The 23580-nt window shown below is 42.1% G+C and overlaps 2 protein-coding genes across 7 annotated transcripts in view; one reads left to right on the plus strand and one right to left on the minus strand.

Moving 5' to 3' along the window:
- The window catches only part of PAIP1 (poly(A) binding protein interacting protein 1), a 29228-nt gene extending 12823 nt beyond the window's left edge, over positions 1–16405 (minus strand). The window contains exons 1-4 of one of the 4 annotated variants that reach the window (XM_086771052.1): positions 16390–16405; positions 15333–15450; positions 11689–11870; positions 5447–5635 (exon numbers count right to left, since the gene is read on the minus strand). In XM_086771052.1, coding sequence (XP_086627178.1) covers positions 5447–5635; positions 11689–11870; positions 15333–15363 — 402 coding nt within the window. In that variant the 5' untranslated portion in view covers positions 15364–15450; positions 16390–16405. Of the gene's footprint in view, positions 1–5446; positions 5636–11688; positions 11871–12472; positions 12670–13063; positions 13314–15332; positions 15451–16159; positions 16273–16389 lie in introns of those variants that run through there. The other 3 variants (XM_086771051.1, XM_086771050.1, XM_086771049.1) reach the window with 3 other exon arrangements.
- NNT (nicotinamide nucleotide transhydrogenase) overlaps positions 16247–23580 on the plus strand; it is a 54314-nt gene continuing 46980 nt past the window's right edge. Inside the window, exons 1-2 of one of the 3 annotated variants that reach the window (XM_086771048.1) lie at positions 16247–16264; positions 17508–17705. In XM_086771048.1, the coding sequence (XP_086627174.1) occupies positions 17555–17705 (151 nt within the window). In that variant the 5' untranslated portion in view covers positions 16247–16264; positions 17508–17554. Of the gene's footprint in view, positions 16265–16466; positions 16540–17507; positions 17706–23580 lie in introns of those variants that run through there. The other 2 variants (XM_086771047.1, XM_086771046.1) reach the window with 2 other exon arrangements.

Raw genomic sequence — 23580 nt, forward strand, 5'->3', positions numbered from 1 at the left:
TTACTATTTGTCATGTTAATTTTTTTTATCTCATCAACACTTTGCTATACACATTTCAGCACTTAGAAATTCATTATAGGGTGATTTTGTGGCTTTAAGAAAACAGCCATCATTATGCCATGTGTCCTCAAATCTACTTCTTCATTGTGACCTACAACCAAAAAGAGTGTCTGAAATTCACTTACAAACCATTTATACAAAAAAATCAGTGGTCATTAAGACGCTTTTTCCAGGACATGCACTCTTTCATGGAACAATGAGTACATTAAAACAATTTTTTTTTTTTTTAAAGTTGCCTTTCTTCAGTCTAAGAGCCATTTATCTGAGAATCTATTTTTGGTAATAGTGAATGCCCAGAGAAAGAGTACAAGCACATGGCAAGTAAAGAGCAATACTTTCTCCTGTACACGCTCCAGCAATGTGCAGAATAGCAGACTCCTGATTCAGAGTTAAAACTGAATCATTACATTTAATAGATCTTGATGGGTCCTTTTTTCTGAACTAAATCCTGTTACTGTTGAACATTTACACTTTCATAATCTAAAAATGTGTGGGTAGCAATGAAATTCCACAACATAAGTTATATACTGTCTGAAAAATATTTTGCTTTAAATCTGATACTTCAAAGTGTCAAGAGGTGGAAAAAAAGTAATTGGGAATTGAACAGTGTCTACATTCAATCTCTCATAGAACTTAACACAGAACATCCCCTTATTTTGACCATTTTATTACTGCTTACTTGTTTTGAGCTCTCTTCTAACAACACCTGAATTTGAGATTATTTCTCAGATACAGTTTCAGTGAAAAGAGATTCTGGTATAGTAACTATCAGCTCTGCAAAAAAAGAAAATAGGGATACTAAAAGTTCATTAAACTCATCCTATGGCTTAATCATCTTTGAACAGCCCTTTTACTCTTGATCATCTATCAGCACTATAGATGTGCTTGTACGCTTCTGCTTCTAAGATGTTTGTAAAAAGCATCTTGCCATTAGCACGTCAATCCGTTATAGCTAGTTACCTTCTGCAGGCAGAGTGTACACTCAGTGTAACTGTATTATGTGGATAGAGTGGCTGGAAAAAACTGAAGGGTCTTCAGAAGATACAACAAGTTTAAGTAATTAAGACAGTCAAATAGAATTTAGTTTCCAGTATGAGCCATGTGAAATAGCTAATGAGCTTTTTGGTGCTTTGGTTCAACCAGTTGCTTGGACTAGAAGAGGTACCCTCTTTTTCAGAAGGCAGAATACATCACTTAAATTATGCTTCTCTTTCCTAACAAACAAACAAACAAAAAACAAACCAAAAACAAACCAAAACAAAAAACAAAAAACCAAAACCACAACAAAACACACACACAAATTCTTCAAACTTCAGCTGTATTTAAGCATTATCTTCTAATTAGCTGGTCTGTATTTGTAGTTGCATCAAATACTGAAACAATTAAACCTGACATATTATGACCTGACATAGGACACAGACCAAAAAAACCCACCTTACATCACCTGAATAACCAATCATTACAGTGCAATATCATCTTCCCTGAATTACTGTTGCTGGTAATCCCAGTTTACCTCCGACTCAAAAAAAGTAATAATCTAAGCACGAACACTGATCTACCAATACATATCTTGAGAAATTTTAGTTGCAGTAACAGGAACAGTCCACTGTATTAACTATACCTGAGTCAAGATACTTAAGCTATGAAACCAGCGTTCAAATTTTGGAAAACAAGAGAACTTCACTCTGTCCAGAGACATAACTGGATTAGGAAGAACAGGGGGAATATACAATTAATCCTTAGAGACGGGCTAAGATACCTGACACATAGATTGAGGGAAGGCTGTACAGAACTTGGGTTTCTTTAATTTTAGTATTTTTCCTTCACAAACCTAGCATCTGTAAATCGTCTCAGTTGAGTTAAATTAACATGACTGAAATAGATGCTTACAAATATACTTTAGCAATTTTAATTGTTTTGTGGTAAGCCAGGAAACACAAATACTAGAGCCTCTGCTCAAGACAGAATAGCTGACTTATATTTGAACACTATCCTATCCTGACATACCACAAAACTAAAATCAGATGCTTTTGGATATTAGCATAGCTTTCTTGCAAAAAGTTTTATTTTTTGCATAATTTCAGACCAATAACACTCAATGCTTCTCAGCTGAGGAAGGCAAAGACAGCCCTAACACTAGACTTGTTTTTAAATAAAGGGATAGAGGAACAGGCAACATTAAAGACGTATATTAAATGAGAGTCAATGTATTTAACACATATTAAGTTTCAAATGGGATAAATTCCTTTTTTTTTCTTCCAGTAAACTTACATGAAATATGTTAATCTTTTTTCAACTATCCTACATGTGTTCAAATAAAGGATGGGAAAATGATGCTGCCAGACACAGCACAGGTAATCTTAATGTCTAACTGAGCCACAAAATGAGCCGGCGGGGAAGAAGACCGGCGTGGATGAATAGGGAGCTATTCTTGAGGCTCCGGGAGAAAAAGAGAATCTACCGCCTGTGGAAGGAGGGACGGGCAACTGAGAATGAATACAAGGAAGTCGTTAGGATGTGCAGAGGTGAAATCAGAAAGGCAAAAGCCCAGCTTGAATTTAACCTGGCCACTGGGGTGAAAAGGAATAAGAAACTCTTTTATAAATACATTAACAGTAAGAGGAGGACAAAGGAGAATATCCACTCTTTGCTGGACGAGGCTGGGAATGTGACCACTGAGGATAAGGAAAAGGCGGAGGTTCTGAATGCCTTCTTTACGTCTGTCTTTAAAGGTCAGACCAGTTATCCTCAGGGTATTCCTCTCTCTGACCTGGTAGTCTTGGCTGGGGAGCACGCTAACCCCCCTGTGATTCTGGAAGAAACGGTCAGAGACTTACTACTCCAACTGGACTGCCACAAGTCCATGGGGCCGGATGAGATCCACCCAAGAGTGCTGAGGGAACTGGCGGAGGTGATAGCCGAGCCACTTTCCATCATCTATCAGCGCTCCTTGTTGACTGGTGAGGTCCCGGAAGACTGGAGGATTGCCAGTGTGACTCCCATTTACAAGAAAGGTTGTAATGAGGATCCGGGGAACTACAGGCCTGTTAGCCTGACCTTGGTTACAGGGAAGGTTATGGAACAGATAGTCTTGAGGGAGATCATGCAGCATGTGCGGGATGGCCGGGGGATCAGGCCTAGCCAGCATGGGTTCATGAAGGGCAGGTCCTGTTTGACCAACCTGATCTCCTTTTATGATCAAGTGACCCATCTGCTGGATGAGGGAAAGGCTGTTGATGTGGTCTACCTAGACTTCAGCAAAGCCTTTGACACTGTTTCCCACGGTATTCTCCTGCAGAAGCTGGCAGCCCATGGCTTGGATGGGTACACTCTTGGCTGGGTAAGGAGCTGGCTGGAGGGCTGGGCTCAGAGTGGTGGTGAATGGAGTTAAATCCAGCTGGCTACCGGTCACAAGTGGTGTTCCCCAGGGGTCGGTGCTGGGGCCTGTCCTCTTCAATATCTTTATTGATGATCTGGATGAGGGCATTGAGTGCACCCTCAGTAAGTTCGCAGATGACACCAAATTGGCTGGGAGTGTGGATCTGCCTGGGGGTAGCGAGGCCCTCCAGAGGGATCTGGACAGGCTGGAGAGCTGGGCTGAAGCCAATGGGATGAGGTTCAACAAGACCAAATGCCGAGTCCTGCACTTCGGCCACAACAACCCCAGGCAGCGCTATAGGCTTGGGGCGGAGTGGCTGGAGGACTGTGTGGAGGAAACGGACCTGGGGGTACTGATTGATGCTCGGCTGAGCATGAGCCGACAGTGTGCCCGGGTGGCCAAGAAGGCCAACGGCATCCTGGCTTGCATCAAAAACAGTTACTAGCAGGAACAGGGAGGTAATTGTCCCCCTGTACTCGGCACTGGTGAGGCCGCACCTCGAGTACTGTGTTCAGTTTTGGGCCCCTCACTGCAAGAAAGACATTGAGGCCCTGGAACGCGTTCAGAGGAGGGCTACGAAGCTGGTGACGGGTCTGGAGCACAGGCCTTATGAGGAGCGGCTGAGGGAGCTGGGATTGTTCAGTCTGGAGAGGAGGAGGCTCAGGGGAGACCTTATAGCTCTCTATAACTTCCTGAAGGGAGGTTGTAGTGAGCTAGGGGTCGGCCTTTTCTCTCGTGTAGACAGTGATAGAACTAGAGGCAATGGTTTCAAGCTGCGCCAGGGGAGATTCAGGCTGGACATTAGGAAATATTACTTCTCGGAAAGGGTAGTCAGGCACTGGAATGCACTGCCCAGGGAGGTGGTGGAGTCACCGACCATGGGGGTGTTCAAGAAACGTTTGGATGTTGTGTTGAGGGATATGATTTAGCTGAGAAGTATTGGTGATGGTTGGACTGGATGATCTTTTAGGTCTTTTCCAATCTTGATAATAACAATAATAATAATAATAATAATAACAACAACTAAACTGTTCTGAACTAAATGTGCACGAATTCCATATGACAGTAAGAAACTTGAGACTCTGCAATTCTGTACAACGACCAACCAGTCATGCAGCTTCTACATACCTCAGATTTAAATATTCTGCAAGTATCTGCACTTAAAAGGTGAATAAGAGTTTGCATTCTTCAAGGTAGAATTTGAAAGCAATCAACCCAGGAAAGTGACAGCCAGCCAGCGTAATAAATAGCAAGCACAAGTGTGCCTTCGTTCTCTGCAGCAAGCCCAAAAGACAGTAACAGCAGCTCATTTGCTAAGCAACAAATATTAAGCCGTTCTTTCCAATGGCTCCCCCAATTAGTAAAGAGTTCAGCTCAAGGTCTCTGTCCTCATTTCCATGGCCATCAATGAGACTGGATCTAGTTACCATTAGACTAGCTTTCCTTTCCTCCAATTATGCTGTTCTAAAATAGGTGCATCCCAAATGAAGAAGAAAGCCTGTCAATAAAGGAGCATTTCCCAAAGGGTGATGTGTACAGTACGTATAAAACTTCTTTTTTTTTTTTTTTTTCCAAATACTAAGGAATTTAAAGTATGTAAATATTACAAAGACTTTTTTTTTGTGGGGTAAAATAGAAATGTGTAACTCTGACATTGCTTAAGAGTTTCTTTCATGTCTACTATATAAATACAGCAATTCAAATATAACTCCCTTTGATTAAAGTGCTGTAATTTCAACTCTAATATGTGACCCTAGAGACTTAAATACACAAAGGAAAGAGTAAACTGGGGCAATTTATCAACCATCTAGGTATCTCACGCTTGACCTACCATTTCGGTTCATTGAGCAATTTTTTCCCTATATGTTTCTGTCTAAAATGAAAAATGCAAACCATTAAAATACTATGTAGATATAATTACATAATAAATAATACTGGTATGTGTTTCTTGGACATTAGGCAACAGAGGCAAAACATTCATATTATGAAACAGAATATACAAGCTACCTGCTGATAGATGAGTTCAACAAGTTCTTGTAAAGCTTCATCTGCAGTGACCCAGCCATTCAGTGTTTCAGCAAACTGCTCTATTTCAGTTTCAAAACAACCTGGTTGCTCGGTGAGGTGGTTTAGGAAGTCTTGTACATATTCCGCCAAAGTCAGATAGCCATCATATCTATCTTCAAAGGAAGAATCCTATTTCAGTGAAAGAACAGACCAGGTATTTAAAAGGAACTTAAAATAATGTTGTTACACTTACTATACCCAGAAGTAACCATATAACCCTTCATCTTGAGTCCTGCATACTTGGTACTAATATTTATTACACAGTTCACATCAACATTTTTAGAAAGCATAGACTTCAATGCATCAGAAAACTCTGGTAGTCCTATCATGTTAAGAACTAGGTAACATGTTTTTGTAGAGATCAGAGTCTCCCAGCAAAACACATCAAAAGACAGATTAAAACGAAGTAAAAGTTTGCCAAGTTGCATGCAAAATTATCTAACAAATTAGTAAGTATATCTGTCAAGAATAAAACTGCCAAACTGAGGCTCAGCACCAATTCCTGATGTGCATGCACAGATATATGAACTGTAGAAGAAAAAACAATTGAAAATTTGACACAACGTACTTTGGATTTACATAGAGTGTACAGTGCCCCAAAATATGCAGAAGGACGACAAATTACAGAAATACAATGAATATAGAGTAGCGTTACCATGTAGAAAGTATAGCCAGGAAAACTGAGCTTTTAAAGTCAGCAAATTTGCATTACAAGACATGGAATGAAACTATTCAAACGGTATTGTATTAATTTGCGGCTACTGAGGTAAAAAAATCCAGAAAGTAAACACACCTGCTCCCTAAAGAAAGGATAAGCTACTACAATACCACTTTATCAATGTTCATGCTCCTGCTGACGGAACAGAAGGCTGTTCTATCCATTCAGAAATGAATGTACCTAACAGTATCTAAAGTTAATACTGTTCTGGATGATTATAAAGCTAGTATAAGGGCTACAGAGAAAGCAGCAGCATACTTTGTGATATCACTCCTAGTAAGACAGTACAAATAAAGCCCTTTGTCACACTACACAAAAGCATCTCATATAGATTTCAGAAGTACAAGCAAGAGCCTGAAGAAATGACTTATAATTTGCAATTCAAGAAAAAGGGTAACATACAGAATATCAGAACTCTCAACTGATCCATTATTTAACAAAAAAAGAGGTTTAAAATATATCTACTGTAATGAAAAGTTAAGCTAAAAATGACAAAACACTTTTTCTTTACTTAGTGGACATAAATACATAAGATTTGTAACTGTATTCTCCTTCTCCCCAGTACCCCTCCCTTAATGAAGGGGTGTCGTTTACTTTCTGTCTTCAAAATGCCTCAGTCTCTCCTGCACTGTGAAGCAACATGGATCTGTGGAAGACTTTTATCTGGATATGAACTGTGGAGAAAGACAGATACACATAGCTGAAAATGAAGTACTGACATTAATTTCATGATTGTGAAGAACATGTGAGAAAAAAAGCAGATTTTCCAAAATTCTTCAAACACCTACGTCATAAGGGTATACAACTTAAGCTAATGGGGGACACATAAATGTAACAAAAGAAAATAAATCATCATAGGAAATCTTTCTAATTTAAGTAGAATGTTTGCCCAGTGAACAATACTAAAAACAAAGTTATTTAATCTTGCCCATCACAAATAGGAAAAATATGTGAGTTTATGGAAATGGTGGCAAATTGTTACTACTATAAAGATAAAGCTTTCAACAACCTGATCTGAGTTGGTTTTGCTTTAAGTTGGGGATTGGCGCAGAGGAACTTCAGAGGTCCCTTCCAACCTAAAGTATTCTATGATTCTAATGGTTTGGAGCTTATAAAGCCAAAGAATAAAGGCTAAGAGGCCTGTGTGTAACTTGCTAAATACTCTGTTTCTCTAAAGGAAATCAGCTTTAACTAGGCAATTTCAAATAGCCCAGTAAAAGTTCTGTACATAAATAAAACTTAAACTATTTAGTTCGACAGAACTATGAGTTGTGCAACAACTGCAGGTTAATCACAGCTGAACTAGCATCTCTCCAAACAACCTGTTTGAAACCTCTCCAGCCTCTCCATCGCAGGGAATGTGATTGCTGTAGCTACTAAAAGAAGCTTGCTCTTTCTGACAGCCATTGGGTTGGTACAAGATCCTTACACTCAGCAGAGAGGAGGCTATCTTCCTCTCATATTCACCTGACAAGAATTCAGTCTTGGAGGAGAATGTCCTTGTTTTGGAAGGGGCCCCAATACCATTTGGTATTGTGGTGTCCCTGTATTCATATTCCTCTTCCTATTTTGTAAGAAAGAGGCTAAACACAGAGGCTAAACTCAGTACCATGTTCATCTACCTGGACTAAATACGCAGCTTCAAAGACAGCCTAGGTTTTAGTAACTCTGCCAGGGAACAGAACAAATCAGACAGAAAAATTAGTAATTCAAACTTTATATAATGAAGTTGTATATTGCTGAACTAGTAACACTTGATACTTTGAAAACTGATTAAATCTAGCCCAGTAACATATACACATAAACCACTTGCACTTCTCATTGGCAGATTTTAAGATTTAACAAGAGCACCAGGTACTGTATCAACTAAAGGAAAACAAAGCAAATCCATCTTGATTACTTTTAAACACCAGTTGGCTAACAGGAGGCTGTAAGTTTACACATTCATTACAAATTTATGATTCAAAGCCATGAAAGTCAACTAGAAACTCTTCATTCATTTCAACGATTTCTCAGTCAAGCCAACACTGTCTAATCCTTCTCCTTTATGTTTGATAGCTACAGGATGGGATCCTGGATGATTCACAACAGAAGTCACCAATTTAAAGATGTGCTTCTCTTATACTAAGTGTCAGTTTATGAGTTTAAAGACATAACAATGAAAAGGTTGTACAACTCCTCTAGTTTACATAAAGATAAAAACCAGAAAGTCTACAGGCAAGTTCCATGAGCTGAATCTTCTTTTGGGGTCTGCCTCTGTAAATGTGCTACTTACCACTTTCCTATACCTGGTAAGTATTCACAACATTTCCACTTATGAACTGTTGCGGTTTAGCCTGAGTTATCACAATTTCTTGCTCACCCTCCCCCTCCCCAGTGGGATGGGGGAGAGAAATTGGGAAGAAAGGAAAACTCATGGGTTGAGATGAAGACAGCTTACTGAAATAGCAAAGGAAAACTACAATAACAGAATATAAGGATATTAAAATATACAAAATGATCAGTGCATAATTTCTGACCATCTGACATCTGAATGACTGATACAGCTCATCCCAAGCAGCGATGATGGAAACGAAACCAAGCAACAAGCAAAGGAGTGGAAGCGAGCCAGCAAGGTAGAGGGAACAATGCTAGCAAGCAAGCAAAAGAGACGAGATGGAAAAATGGATGCCGGAATGGATGCCTCCCTCTCTTCCCCTCCCCCACCATGGGCCACCCCCACTTACATACCGAGAGTGATGTTTATGGCATGGAATACTCTCTTTGGCTAGTTTGGCTCAATTATTCTGTCTTTCTCACAGTGTTCTTGGTCTCATTAAGGAGTGTCCTTGGTCTCATTAAGGAGTGTCCTTGGTCTCATTAACAACAACTCATATCATCAGGGTGTTTATCAACATTCTTCACACCCAAAATCCAAAACACACCAAAATCCAAAACACACCAGCTACTGAGAGTAAAATTAACTTTGTCCCTGCTGAAAGCAGGACAGGAACTTAGTCATTAATAATTTAGCATCAGTTTAATTTCTCTTCAGACTTCTTTGGAGTAAGTTTTTTTTCCCCCCTTCGGATTATATGCACTCAACAAGTTTACAATAAAGTTATTGCAAACTTAATTACAAAGACTGTTGTATATACATACATACATACTGTATGAGGTTAAGTGGCACCTCCATGCTTTGCTTAATGTATTAAACCAACACTGAGGCTCCTTTACTTCCTTTTGAAAATTAACAGAAGTAAAAAAAAAAAAAAAAAAAAAAAAAGGAGGGAGGAGGAGAAGGATTCCACCTAAAATAAAACAAATCTCATTCCTAAAACTATGAAGCAAGAACATCATCATGCCCTTCTGATGGAGTAACAGCCATATTGTTATTGTACATCCATGCCAGGGAACAAGTCTGACATTTCCTACTGGCAAACCAAACTTAAATCTAGTCACCAGTTCTACTGCAGACATCCACAACTTCCAATCGGATGGACGGCTGTATGCAAACAGAGAATTCCACAGAGACCTTTCCTCTCCAAAGTCCTGTTAAAGTTTTTCTGAAAATTCTAGTATGCCTTGTATGCTGTACTCCTTACACTATCTTCACCAGTAACTGTTATTTTTGAGTATCAGAACTAACTGGAAATTAACTAATCTAATAATCAAATGTGATATGGACACATAGAGTACTTACAATAATGTACAATCAAACAAGAAATCAACACTTTAGTTCTGAAACTTAATAGCAAATAGTTTTGCTTAACAGCAAAACCACTGTGTGTTTTATAAGAGAAATTTGAGTTTTCAGCTCTAAAAATTCGAGGGAACGCTATAAATGAAAGCTAAAAAGTACTGATATTAAGTCAGAAAAATGGAAGTTTCTCAAAGCTTTGTTTTGATTTGAATTTTAAAAACCATGATCAAATCCATGTAAACTGTGCTAAATTTATTATTTTTATTGCAAGTGAGCCTAGTTTATTAAATTAATTCAGTCATTAAAGTAAAAAAGAAAACCCATAAACTTTGTAACAGTGACGGATGAAAGTCTCAAACACCACTATTCTACGCCTTGTGTATTCTGATCAGATTAAGGTCCTTGCAAGAGACTTTCAAATACATGTTCTGGGTTTTGCTAGCATTTTAGAGGTACTTATTAATAGATGAGTCACTTTCATAGCATATTCCTACAACGTAGCAACCAGAAACTCCCACATGCTTGTGTGTTTTTGCAAAACGGTTGAAAAGCAACATTGCTGGCCTGAAAACTTTGTAATTTTAAGTATGCACTATTTATGCCATTCCAAATGGTGGGTTTTTTGGTCTTGAAACTGAAATCCTCTATTTATAGAAAACATGTAACATGTACTGGGGCAAAGTAGTTATTTTTCTCATAGATTATCCATTCATTGAAGCATGTTTGTGTTGGCATTTTGTTAACAGTTCTATATTGGCTATGGGCTTATATCATCCAGGATTCTATTCAGTAAGCTGGTAAAGCTGATGTTACGTTAATGTTACCAATTTTACCAGTGAGGAAAAGACTGTAATACACCAGACCACCATATTTAGCATTCAAATAAAGTATTTTTCTGTAAGTTATTAAAAATCTATTTGTTTCAGTGTAACTGTTTTTTATCACTTGATTGTATTTGTAAAAGTAATAGTTCCCATCTGTTTATATATAGTACCAGAGTTTGGCTGCTTGCATAACAAAAGGATATTCCAAGAATTCATATAGATCTTCCCTGGAGTAGAATTACTGAAACAGTAACATGTAAGAAAATGGAGTAGAAAATAAGAAGTATCAACTTTTATTACATCATGTATCTACAATATTGATCTGAGATCACACTTAATCTGGCTGCAAGTGTATTTTGTGCGAGGTACACGAGTAGGTAACTTCTAGGAATGAGCCTAACACTACTTTTTTGCCCTTTGGTGACACAATAGCACTGAAGGGATTAAGAGACACATGATGGTACACTGAGTTAGGCAGTCATGGCCAATGACAGCCACAGGACAGCAAATTTAGGAAGGGTCAGGACTGTGCTCAGAAAAGCCAAAGTTCAACCTTTCTTCCACACCCGCTTCAAAAACCTGTGAAATCTGCATAAAAGTGCAGGTAATGCAGCTTAAAATGCAGTGCAGATGTAACTACAACCGAGGCAGTCAGCAGAAAGACAGCTTACTCTGATGTTGGATGTAATCAGTGTTGGGTGTAGTCAACAAGGAGCGTGGCTATCTGCAGCAAGCTTCAGCAAAGTGTCCCACACTAAAGGCTCTGTGGTACACCATGATATTCACCCATTATCACTTAACATTCTGACTGTGACTCTGGAGGTTATCATCAGAACTTTTGGAATCTCTTAATCAAATGCAGTATTCAAGTTCTCTGATAGACAGGATCTCAATAAAACATTGTTAATTTGAATGTAAGTAAATTGGCGTATACCAAGATAAGAAGATAAACACTCACTGCGAAGTTCTGATTGAAGTTCTGGTTGTATCCTGATGGATAAAATTCAGGCGCTTTAACAGACAACTTTGATGTTACCACAGGAGCTGCAGCCACCTGAGGTTCAGCCATTTCTGGTCCAGAATCAGGAAATGAAACTTTATCTTGTGATCCAGATGGAATTCCCGTCTCTTGCAGGTGTTCTGAAAAGTTTTTATTAACAGCTTTTTTTTTTTTTAGAAATTATTAAACTAGTTTGTATCCACAAAGAATACATAATTTTTTTTTTACTTTAAATATATTCGCACTATATATATAGTTTCAAGTTTACTTCAACGATACTGTTTTCATTGTTTTTCTTAAATATGAAGTTTTCACTTTAGCAAACTCTAGATGTCTCTCTATAAGAAGGAAAGTAAACACAATATTCATGTAAAGGCGACAAAAAAAAATGGAGATGAAGGGAAAAAAGCACTCTCTTCTCTCCCACAAAAACATGTTTTCTAAAAGAGCTAACCTGAGAAACTGGTAGATCTACTTAAGAGTACACTTGCTCATCTTGTGGGTTTTTCACAGATTTCAGATACCAATGCAAGACTTTGAAGGTCAGTAAGCAGAAGAGGTTACTAATTTTTAACACTTCTAATTTTTAACATAATCCTCAAAGACACTTAGCTATTGCTGTTCTCATTTGCCAAAAAAATCCAACAAAACAGTGGTTTTAAAACTGTATTTTCCACATTTTCCAAACATATCTTTATAGATTAGTTCCATAAGTTTACTGAAAGCAGAATCTGATACCTACCTGGAAAACCTAACCAACAAACGATGCTTTGTGTTACTGTTGGGTTGGGTTTATTTTTTGGCAAACCTTTAGGCTGGAGTTCTTCAACAAGGGGGAAGGGTGAGACCATCTGCGGTCGGATTAACAGATGGATAAAACGCACACACAGATGTGAGGGCGCAGAAAGGGGGGAATGGGCAGAGCGGCGTCGCGAGCGGCTGCAAAACAACATCACACCTTCACCGGGGCACAGGCCCAGGGCCCAGAAACACGACCACTCCCCCAAGGAGAGGTGCAGGTGGCCCTGCGCGGCTCATCTCCGTGAGGAGCCAGGCAGGCGGCCGGGGCAGCGCGGCGCCGGCCCGCGGAGCCCTCCCTGCCCCGACGTGCGGGGGCGGGAAGAAGGACGCGCCCCCGTGGCCGGGCCGGAGGGAGATGGAGGGCAGCCCCGCGGGTCCAGTCTCGGGTGGGGAGTCGGAGCGACACGCGAGGCAGCTGCAGCGCAGTGCGGGCAGAGGAGCGGAGCGCGGCAGCGTTCGGGGGGCTGCTCCCCGACACCCTCGGCATCGCGGCGGGGGGTGGGGGGGGCGGGCACTGCGCGGCGGCCCGTACCTGCCATTCCGGTGCCCAGCGGCGCCGTCTTCGGAGGCCGCAATGGTTCCTGCTGCGGGAAGAGGCCGCCCGTTTGGTGCTGCTGCTCCTGGGCCGAGCCCGAGCCGTGGGAACCGCTGCCCCCCAGGCGGGCCCCGCCGCTGCTCTCCGACGCGCCCGCGCCGCTGAGGGGAGCCGCGCCTCCTCGGCCTCGGCCGGCACCTGGCGCTCGCTCGAAACTCCCCGACATGCTCAGGCCGGGGCGACTCAAGCGCTCATGGGAGGGAGGCGGAGCGGGGCGAGGGAGGCGGGCACAGCGCAGAGGCTCCGGCCGCGGCGAGGCGGGACCGAGCCCTTCTTCACTTTCGGTTTTAGCCCCACACGCGCCGCCACGACGGTGGCGGCGCGGCGCGGGTGACAGCGCCCCCTGGCGGCTCGGCCACGCCCGTCGCCATAGCAACCGCGGGGCGGGGCCACGGCCTGGAGCGGGAGGACCGCGGCTCGGCCGGGGGTGTGGGGGAGGGACACGCCCTCGCGTGTTCAGAACTGATGCGTCAGCACCCCTGCCCCCACCCCCCCCCCCCCCAAACACGGGACCGACCTCCAGCAACCCAGCGGCGCGGGGTCTGTGCACGTCACAGCCGACGCCGTGGGGGGGTACCCCAGTCGCAAGAAAGCGGGGAACAGCATTTCCAAAAAGACAATTCTCCCTCGTAACTGCCACCCTGCAGCGACAGACAGCGTGGGGTGACCGAACAGGCCCGAGGCGGCTGCTACACCTCGCCGGGGACCGGTAGCTACAGGTGCACCACCCCGCACCGCGCGTACACAGCTGCCTCCGCGAGAAAAGGAGCTGTGCGGAAAAGCTAAACGCTACATGTCAGCCCACGGAGTTAAGCCTGCAGCGTGACAGTACTGCTGTACTGTTAGGGGTATTTAAGAGAAACGTGTTAGTTCAGAAGAATAATGTGTTTTCGTGTATAATTTATGCATGACGTGGTAATGCATGCTCTTCTGAGGTAATTTTTAAAACCTTCCACGCCAGAAGGAACTAACTGAAGGAGACTCTGTAATGCATTTGCTAATGCTATTGCACTAACTGCGAATTATTTAATTCACATGTCCCTTCACTTCTTAATTTACCTACTTTTGTTCAATTTCAATCCGGAGTCTTGCTCTACTTGCTTTGAGATCCCCCAATCACAATCTGCTTTCGTAAACGAGGGAGGTGATCAAGATCTGGGGTGCCCAGCACACACCTCAGCGGAATCTGCTGGCGACATTTGTGTTTTGTCCGCAGCCTGGCCCGCGCCCGCAGGCCTGAGCAGCCTGGCCCGCGCTGGCCTCCCCACCTGTTGCTTCCACAGCCAAAGTCAACAGCTTGTGCAGTGCTGGATGAAAAACTCTGCTCACCGCTCATGAGGGGATGAAAAATATGCAAGTACGTATGAAACATTATTAAAAAATCAGAATAGCACTGTCTTGTATTAAAAAAAAAACCCAATTGTATGGTAAAATGGTGCCTTTAAAAGCTATGTTCCTATTTGGCCTATATTTACATTTTACCATTTTAAATTATTAATGGAGGAGGGTAGGGCGTAAAATATTTGTTATTTCTCTCTGAACTGATATTTGGCGAGAGACAAAGTTGATCAGACAGTAAAGGTGACACATATAAAGTTAATTAGGCTCATGGGAAACCTGTTGCTAGGCAACCCTTACTGAAAGTGAAGACTGGTGAACTGACAAATCTATACTCTGCAACTGAAATCGGAGCAAATGTAGATTTTGATGGATCTTTAAAAAAATCTGAAGACTTCCCTTGCGGAAACAGTTACCAAAACTCGATTTAAGCAGTATTACCAATCCTTTAAAGGTCACAAATTACCTACTAAAATAACGATATTAAAAATATTCTGTGTTCTTTTGTTACTTCAGCTCCAGTTTTAAAGCCTATATTGTGACCTCTGGTCACATCTGTAGACTTCACCTTAGCAGGAAGGGAATTAAAAGCTTACATTAATGCGAAGTTGAGATTCTCAATCACTGGTCTCAGGATCCTGAGGCTTTAAGAAAATCACCATTATATACTGGCATCACTTTTTAAGATGCCAGTCGTTCAAGAAAGCAAATCTCATTCTTTAAGGAATACACCTATGAGGAGTTACATGCCTCAGGTTATCATTACTGAACCAGACAACTTTTCACATTCAGTCATAAATGTGAGCTCTTTTCATGTAGCAGACATTATGTATTGTCTTAATTTAATAACTGTTTGGCAACTACTTACCGTTTAGGCTAGAATTTGATCCCAGATCCATCTTTTAGTTACAGATGCACAACTGAAGTTTGCATGAGATCAATTGTGTTTGGTTGGGAACCCAATTTCTCCTCCCCAACGTAGACACCTAAAACAAAATTAAAAAAAAAAATTTCAGGCAGTAAAATGCAAAATTATAATTCCCCAATACTACCTACAATAGTCAATCCCTTTAGACCATGCCTAAAATCCTGCTTAGGATGTTCTGACCCGAGCAGCTGAGTCAATTACTTCAATCCTGTGAGACTAAAGAGCAGAAAACCCGAGATAGCTAAGCTAGCAAGACATATGTGCACCCAATGACTGGATTAAAACTTTCAGCAAATGCAGTTATGACCACTTCTAAATAACCGCGGGAGGAGCTCCCAAGCGTGCTACCTGATGGTCTAAAGCTTAATTCGGAAGCCATAGTGCACACTCCTGCAGTGCCTGGTGCTGGGAAACCACAAAGTGCAACTCCATCACTATTCAGAACACAAGCAGTTTTACATGTTTTGGTTGCTTTTTTTTTTTTTTTTAATGCTGACACCATATTTCTAATTAGGAAAATGGAGAGGGCCGGTTCTAGCTTTTAAAACGGAAGATATTATTAACAATTGGCACTACGCTGGTTCCTGTCATACTGATGGGGCACGCTGTTGCACCAGCCAGTGGCTACGGAGCCCAAAACATAAACCACATATATTCGCAACAAAGGCAGAGCGGCCGCCACCGACACGCGCCGCCGCTCGCCCACGCGGAACAGCCACGTCTCAGCACGGCCCCCCGCGCGCCGGCCGCCTCCCCGCCCCGCTCACCGCCGGCCCCCGCGGGCTCCCCCAGCGGCTGCCACGGCCTCAGCCCGGCCAGCCACACCGCAGCTTCCCCCGGGAGAGCCCTCGCCACAGCCGCGGCACCGGCAGGTGAGGCCCTTCCGCCGGGGGAGCCGCGGGCACCAGGGCGACACGTGACGGACACCGCCCCTCCCCCCCCCCCCCCCCCCCGCCGCCCCGTTCCAGAACGGGGACAGGGACGCGACCGCTCCGACCTCCGCGTTCCCCTCACTCCTTCCGGGTTGGCGGGCACAGCCGCCCCGCTCCGCCCTCCCGCCCCGCCCCGCTGCGCGCCGGGCCTGCCGCGCCGCCTCGCCCCAAGGTCGGTCAGTGCCGCGGCGGGGCCGGCGCCGGCGGCGCGGCTGGTGGGTGCGGCGGGGCCGGCGGGCGCGGCGGGGCCGGTGGGCGCGGGGCCGGCGGTGGCGGCGCCTCCGCTTTCTCCCGGCGCGGGCGGGGGGCGGCCATTGCCGAGGGGGAGGTTGCGGTGTCCCGCCTTCGCAGCGGCGGGAAGGACGGGCGGGAGGCAGGCAGGAAGGGAGGAGAAGGACAAGGAGAAGGCAGGTGGCGCGGGAAGGGGCCCCCGGGAGCGCTTCCAGGCGGGGAGCGCAGCCAGGCGGCTGCGGGCTTCCCCCCCGGGCGGGGGCCATGGCCGCCGGCCCTTGTGGCGGCGGGGGGCGGCGGAGGGCAAGCCGCCTGCCCAAGGTCAGTCCGTGGCCGCGGGCTATAAATAGCGGCGGGAGCGAAACGGGGTCGCTGCCTTGCGGGCCAGGCCGGCGGGGAGCGGTGAGCCGCTGCCGTGAGCAGCGACGAGGCGGGACGGGCTCGGTAGTGCGCGGCGGCGGGATTTCGGGCGAGGAGCCTGCCCCCCCCGCCGGCTGCTGGGGGCGGCCCGGCTCCCCTGCCCGCTCCCCGCTTGTCCGACGCCGCGTGCCTGCTGTGGTGTGTGTGCTGCCGCCGTCCCACTCGGGTAGCGCCCGTGGGAGCTGTGGCGGGGGTTTGAATTGCTTGTCCGGTTCCATGGGGCGCAGGAGGCTGTCACGTGTCAGTTGCGGGTGTAGAGGGACGGTGTTAGGCGAACGTGGTGTCGAGTCACGGAAATACGATCTCTAGGTCAGCTTGTCATGTCCGTCCTCCCCTGGGCTTGTTGCTTTACTCTGATAGTTGTCTTACTCGGTTTGGAAAAAAAGTTGATTTTGTTTTTCAGCTAGAAAGAGAAGGTGGGGAGAAATGATCATCTCATGGCCATGGGCACTTGACCAGACTTAAGCTGCTGAGTTTGCATACCTTCTGTCTAGTATCATTAATAATTCTTGTTGTGTTTCCACAACTGCAGCAGGGATTCCATACGTGGCAAGGAGTCTGCTGTGAGGTCTGGGCAAAATGGCGAGCCTTCTGCGTATTGCTGTTAGTGTCTGCCCAACTCCTGTTTTTGGCAATGTCTTACTGCCTAAGCTGCGTTCTGCAAAGATGCCGTGTTTGCGAATGTTTAGAACCCACCGGATGCTCACGTCCCAGGCGGCTCCAAAGCCAGGTAAATTGATTAAACTATTGTAAATATATATTTTTTTATTTTGAAACATGAAGATACTTTGAATTTTTCTGTTAGGTATGCTTTAGTATAGAAAAGACTTAAAATAAAAAAAAAAACACTCTTAAAGTGTGTCAGCAGTATACACGAGTCAGTCAGTTGCAATACTGTTTTACACTGGTTTTAAAGGGCTTGTGCAGAAGAAAGTGTGTTTATTATGAACGCTTTGAATCCAAGTGTTTTTTATGGATAGGGAGTCAGAGCTCCTGCTGACATGTACCTTGCTTGAGGGAAACATTTAAACAAATGCTTTTCTTAGTATAAAAGCCTGAGTTCCCCATAGGTTTTGGTAGTGGAACTCTTTGTGTGCACGCAGGGGAAAAACAGTCCTCGGAAGGAGAGCATCTGCAAGCATGACTATGTGTAGATGTAATTATCCCATCTAAAAATATCTTAACTTTGTTCAGGGAACTCTTATGTTGTATGACCTTGAAGAGCTTTTGATCGGCACCTTCATGTGTAGGGTTTGTTGGTATATTTGTACTGATTACATTTTATTGCAGATAATGGACAGGTTCAGGTATTTGCAGGAAAAAAAAAAAAAGGAGGGGAACGAGGGCGTCCTTGGTTCCAGTTTATGACGTGAGCATAGTGTGTAAAAATCAGAGCTGACTTTTCTTTGCTCTGTTCTATGCTGTGCGTGGCCTGACAGCTAGAAGACTAAAGAATATAAAACTGATTTAATGGTATTTTTGCCCATTATCTTGCGTGGGTCATGTCTCCCTAAAGGAATTTAGAGACTGTTGTTCAGTGCAGATCTAGGGTCTTCTCAGTCTGCGACAGATTAATTTGGAGAGTTAGGCCGACTGTGCATGTGATATTCAGTCCTTCCAAATACACAGAGTCGGTAACTGCATTAGGTATTTTAGAGCATTAGGAAAGTAGTGCTGTTTGTGAACAGAAGTGTTTGGTTGTGAAAACACAGAATGTAAGATTAGGCTGTATAACTTTGAGAAGCCTTTGTTGCATGGAATTTCTGGCAATACTAACAGTGGTTGGTGCATTTTGGGGTCCTTTCAAATTGGTGACCCAATGTTTTGAAGCTACTGAAGAAATGTGGTGAGAGGAAGAGTTTCTTTACTCTGAGAGCTCCTAATAATCTGTGCTGCATGGCTTTTTATCACAGTTGCATGGTGAAACCTCAGTTTCTTTGCTTTGACTGACAGCTGGGGGATCTGGGGTCTGTCAGAACTGATCAGATACTAGTTTTGCCATCCTGTGAATTTGTGATGCTCCAATTTTTTTTTCCTTATTAAGTGTCTAAATGAAAGAGACATCTGTCTGTCTTGATGTGGCAAATTGTCCCTTGGTTGGGAATGTTAATCTGGGACGTAGGAAACTAGGTTCAAAGTCCTTTCTCAAATGTCCCAGGTAAGTGCCCTTGTTGTTTGAGTTTGGAATCAATCTTTCTGTTTGACTTTGACCACAAATTTGATCATGAAACTGAAAGATCTCTTCAGTTTTACTGAAATCAGTATGCTCATCTGTGTGTGTGTGTGTGTGTGTGCATTTTCTTGCTTTTGTGAATGGCTTTTGAGAAATTTTTCTGCAAGGACAGAGAATTATGGTTAGTGTAATGTGTTTAAGCATTCAGTGCTCTCTCTTCAGATCTGTCGTGTGGATGCCCTTATTTAAGGGTGAGTAGTATTCATGCAATGCAGTTACTTAATGCTGAGAACCATAAGTTTGATAAATCTTTCTGGTTGATAATTAAGCTGTCCTTATAGTTCATTTTGTTAACGTGAGATTTGTTGTTCAGTAGAGGACAAATGAAGGATAAAATGGGCATTGGGTGACAAATTACTAGCAGTATTGTTGCCTATGTATACATTTAAAATGCTTTTGAATAAAAATATAACAGCATATAAAATAACTACATTTTATTCTTACTTTTAGAAGTTATCTTTGATTTTAGTGATACTTGGTAAAATCACTGTAACACTAAGAAGAATAAGTTTTCTGAAAAGACTCATGTTACAGTAATTCTTCTCAAGTCTGGAGTTATTACTTCCATTCTCTCAGATTAGTTTTCATCTAGTCCTGGATACGTTATGTACAAGAATAACAGCTGCTTGAGGAGCGATGAGATTTGGAGTCAGTTGAAAAGTAAACTTGGAGGATGGATACTTTTCTTATTGCTGTTTATTTTGCTGCTATTTTCTTTGTTTATTAGAAACAGGAGTTCTCATACAGGAGTAAACAAGTATTTCTGTAACCTATCTCAAATAGTCACTAGCACCAGATGCTTCAGAAGCAGATGCAGAACTTTCCCAGGCGCTGGGAAGTGTGCTTATGGAGTGGCTTACTCTGAGGCTTCATATATACTTCCAGATTGGTTTGTCTACAGCTGTGTGACTTCTACCTGTCTTTATCTTAGAATTTTTGATGTAGTTTTTATTTTGATGCTTCTTTCTTAAAATTTCTGGGCTTCTTCTGAGTCTTACAGAACTTCTAAACATGTTAACAGTTTATTGTCAATTGATTCTCTAGATAAGCTGTACATCTTTTCTAAACCATAGACATTCTTGTTTAATTTTCTTGAGTTTTTTAGTATCTCCTTGCTTATGTAAGAAGAGGGATCAGGTGTTTGTTTAATCTTCTGTACCATTTTTTTTTTCTTTTTCTTTTTCCCTTTTCTTTTTGCCAACATCATTTTGCTGTTCTTCGGAATATGTCCTCATCTTCAGAACAGGTGAGATTGTTTGTTTAAAGCTAGTATTAAAGTAATTTAGAAGTTAGTCAGGTTACGTATCTTGTTTTCCCATTCCAGAACATATGGCATATAGTCAAAACTTCTACTTTCTTTTTCTCTTAAGTCAGTTTCTAGTATATGTTGATAGTATTTGCTGCAGACTACTTCCTGTAATCAGATTAAGGAGATAAAAACTTGTATTTTTCTCAATTTCTCTATTTACAATGTTCTGATTTTTCGTCTTAGTTTTAACTTTGGATCTTCTTTAAACACTCAGTTTGTGGATGGAAGTTAAATGGACAAAGTTGCTTTTGCAGTTATTTTTAATTGTTTGGTACTGGAACCTTGGGGATGTAGACTATGTACTTATTTTTTTTTTACTTGAAGTTTGAGACTGTGCATTGAATATGTCCTCGTTACACAGGCAAGATTATGGTAAGAAGATGAAAAAGAATAGCTTCTTACTAGTTTTTCTAAATTCTAGTTTATGTACATTCCACACTAAGATTCTGAGGCCTGTGAGATTTAATGGTTCTACTTTTAATAGTGGCAGAATCCTTTTGATGTTGATTCTTTGTATCAAAAAAAGTACTGTGTATCTTCTGCTCAGTGAATAATATATTCAAAATCTTCATGTAACTCAAAATGGTGCTCAAGGTATGCATGTAGCGGTCTGTTTTTGGAAAATGTTCTTGATATAATAAAGCAGGAAGTTAGTTACTAAAACATACTCAAGGCAGTTTTTAAAGAGTTTTTCTGATGTGGAGGATTAGAATAGCAACTTTGGGCGGTTGGGCGGTTTTAAACCTGTGGCAAGGGTAGCAGATATGCTTCTCAAAATGAAACCTAAATCAGGATTTCAGCCTTTCAAATCTAATGACTTTGAAATTGCTGAGTTCAACAAACCCAGTCCGCGTTCATAGTACAGCTTCCTTCAAATGCAGTATTTATCATACCCTGTCCTGAAGTTTTAACATAGATTTCAGCTTCGCGGTTATGGTGGTTTACTCTATTTTGGTGCTGAATGGTGTGATAGCTCAGGATAGTCTGCTTGAAAAATGTCCTATACCTGCTCTAGCTAAAGGCTGGCAAATGAGCGTCTGATTGCTTCTGTGTTCACTGCTAGAAATGTGGTAGTGGGGCAGAGGAGATAAGAAGGTGAGAGACAAATGAGATTTGTTGAGTGTTTGTCTTGAATTTGATCTTCCAAAGTATTGGAGGAGGGCATACTCCTCAGTATTGGTCTCTGATCATTCTGCTTACTAAATAAGGTCCAAATACTTTCTCTCTGAAAAAGTTTCTCCTATTTTTAGTGCATGCAAGATGTAGTGATGTGAAAGAAAGAAACGAGGAAACACATTTAGCGTGTAGTGGGTGCATATTCTACTGAGCCATTTACTCTTCTGTTCTGGTACAAGAGCAAGTGAACAAAAAGAAATTAGAAGCATCAACTGCCATTGAAGCCTTCGGAGCTGAAAAAATTTTTTTTTTTTTTTTTTTTTGAGAAGTGTATAAGCTTTAGTCAGGTGTCAGTGTGCCTTTAAATTTGCAGCCATTGTTCTATTCCCCATATGCTGTAGTTTAGTCTTTCCTTCCTCTGTATTTATATGCTGCAAAAACTTCCAAAAGGAGAAGGGGAAGGTAGTACTACAGTTCTTATTTTCTCAGTGCTTCTTGAAAAGCTTTTTGCCTCCTGTCTTAGAGCTACTTCCTTTCTGAAATTATGATTAGTCTGTTATTCTAACAAATTTCACTCTTCTAGGTTTCATTTCTGCTTCTAAAAGACAGGAGAGCCTATTTCCACTGAGCGGATTTAATGAAAATCAGAAGCAGGACTTTATTATGTAGTAACTAGGACGAGAAATGCGGAGAAAGTTCCCTTCAAATGATGAGAGTAGTTTGCGTGGCAGCAACTGTAGCTTCTTTCAGCTGGTTAGTGCTGCTGTGGTAGGGATGCCCTGAGTTGCATGGTGATGTTTAGATGCGGTGTATGCTCATGAAGCACATACTTGCAAAGTGTTGTTACCTGTGTGGGTCTCTTGTTTTAGATGTGCGTTCTTGCTCCTGTTGTGACTATTTTCCTTGAAAGCACATTTTTCTGAATTTTATTTTTGTCTTGTAATCTAAAGATGCTTAAGTGTTCTCCAACATATAAAATGTCAGAACACTTGTGTCTTCAAATTATTTGTTACCATTTTATTAGTTTAATTTCAAAGAGAAAACTAAAATCAAAAAGGTAAAAATAATTAGAAGTAATGCAGTTCTTTATTTGATGATCTTTCAGTCTATCTTCTTTTTGGATGTGTTCGACAGAGGTTTTTTTAATGGGTTAGAAGACTGACAAGTACAAGTAGATATTTAAATACCAGTTCTTAGCAACTCTGTATTGTATTTTCAGAGCATTGTGAGCTGATAGTATCTTGAAAGTTGTTAATCTAGAACATTTTCAGATGTTCAACTTTAAGCACCTTATAGTCCCAGTTTTATTTCATAGAAAGATGTAGATTTAAGAATACCAAATTAATTTGGTTCATCAAAGCTTTTACAGTGTGGTAAATTTTTTGCTTTGTTTTATTTGTTTCTATCTTAAAAAACAAACAGGAAAAGAAAGTGAAAAGGAGGCCTTTCTAAAACTTGTAACACACTACTGATCTGGTACAATTTTTGTAGCACAATATGTAGTATTGGTGGCCAAATTAAAAGCAGATTTGTAATTTAAACAAGCCTTCTACTCCCCTCGTTCTCTTTTTTTTTTTTTTGTGTTTGGGTTGGGTGGGGTTTTTTTTTTGTGGTTGGGTTGGGTGGGGGTTTCTGTGGTTGGGTTGGGTGGGGGTTTTTTGTGTTTTTTGGTTGCTTAATCTTTAATATGAGTGACTGCTTAGACTGTTCAAGTTGTATTTTATTAACATATATGTGATGGAAGTGTCTTGTGTATAAATGTTACAATCCAGGTTTAAATTCTGGGTAGACATCGGTGAAAGCTGGTGCAGAACTGGGCCTGCATGCTGGACTGTGTGCTGTCTAGTGTAATTGAAGCAATGTGGTAGTTTGATATACAATTATTCTACTTGAGTCTGTGTATTTATAAAAAATGTATTTAAACACTTGATTGTATCAGAGAAGCTT

Source organism: Chlamydotis macqueenii, chromosome Z (genome assembly GCF_036417535.1).
Source record: "Chlamydotis macqueenii isolate bChlMac1 chromosome Z, bChlMac1.mat, whole genome shotgun sequence".
NCBI classification, from domain to species: domain Eukaryota; kingdom Metazoa; phylum Chordata; class Aves; order Otidiformes; family Otididae; genus Chlamydotis; species Chlamydotis macqueenii.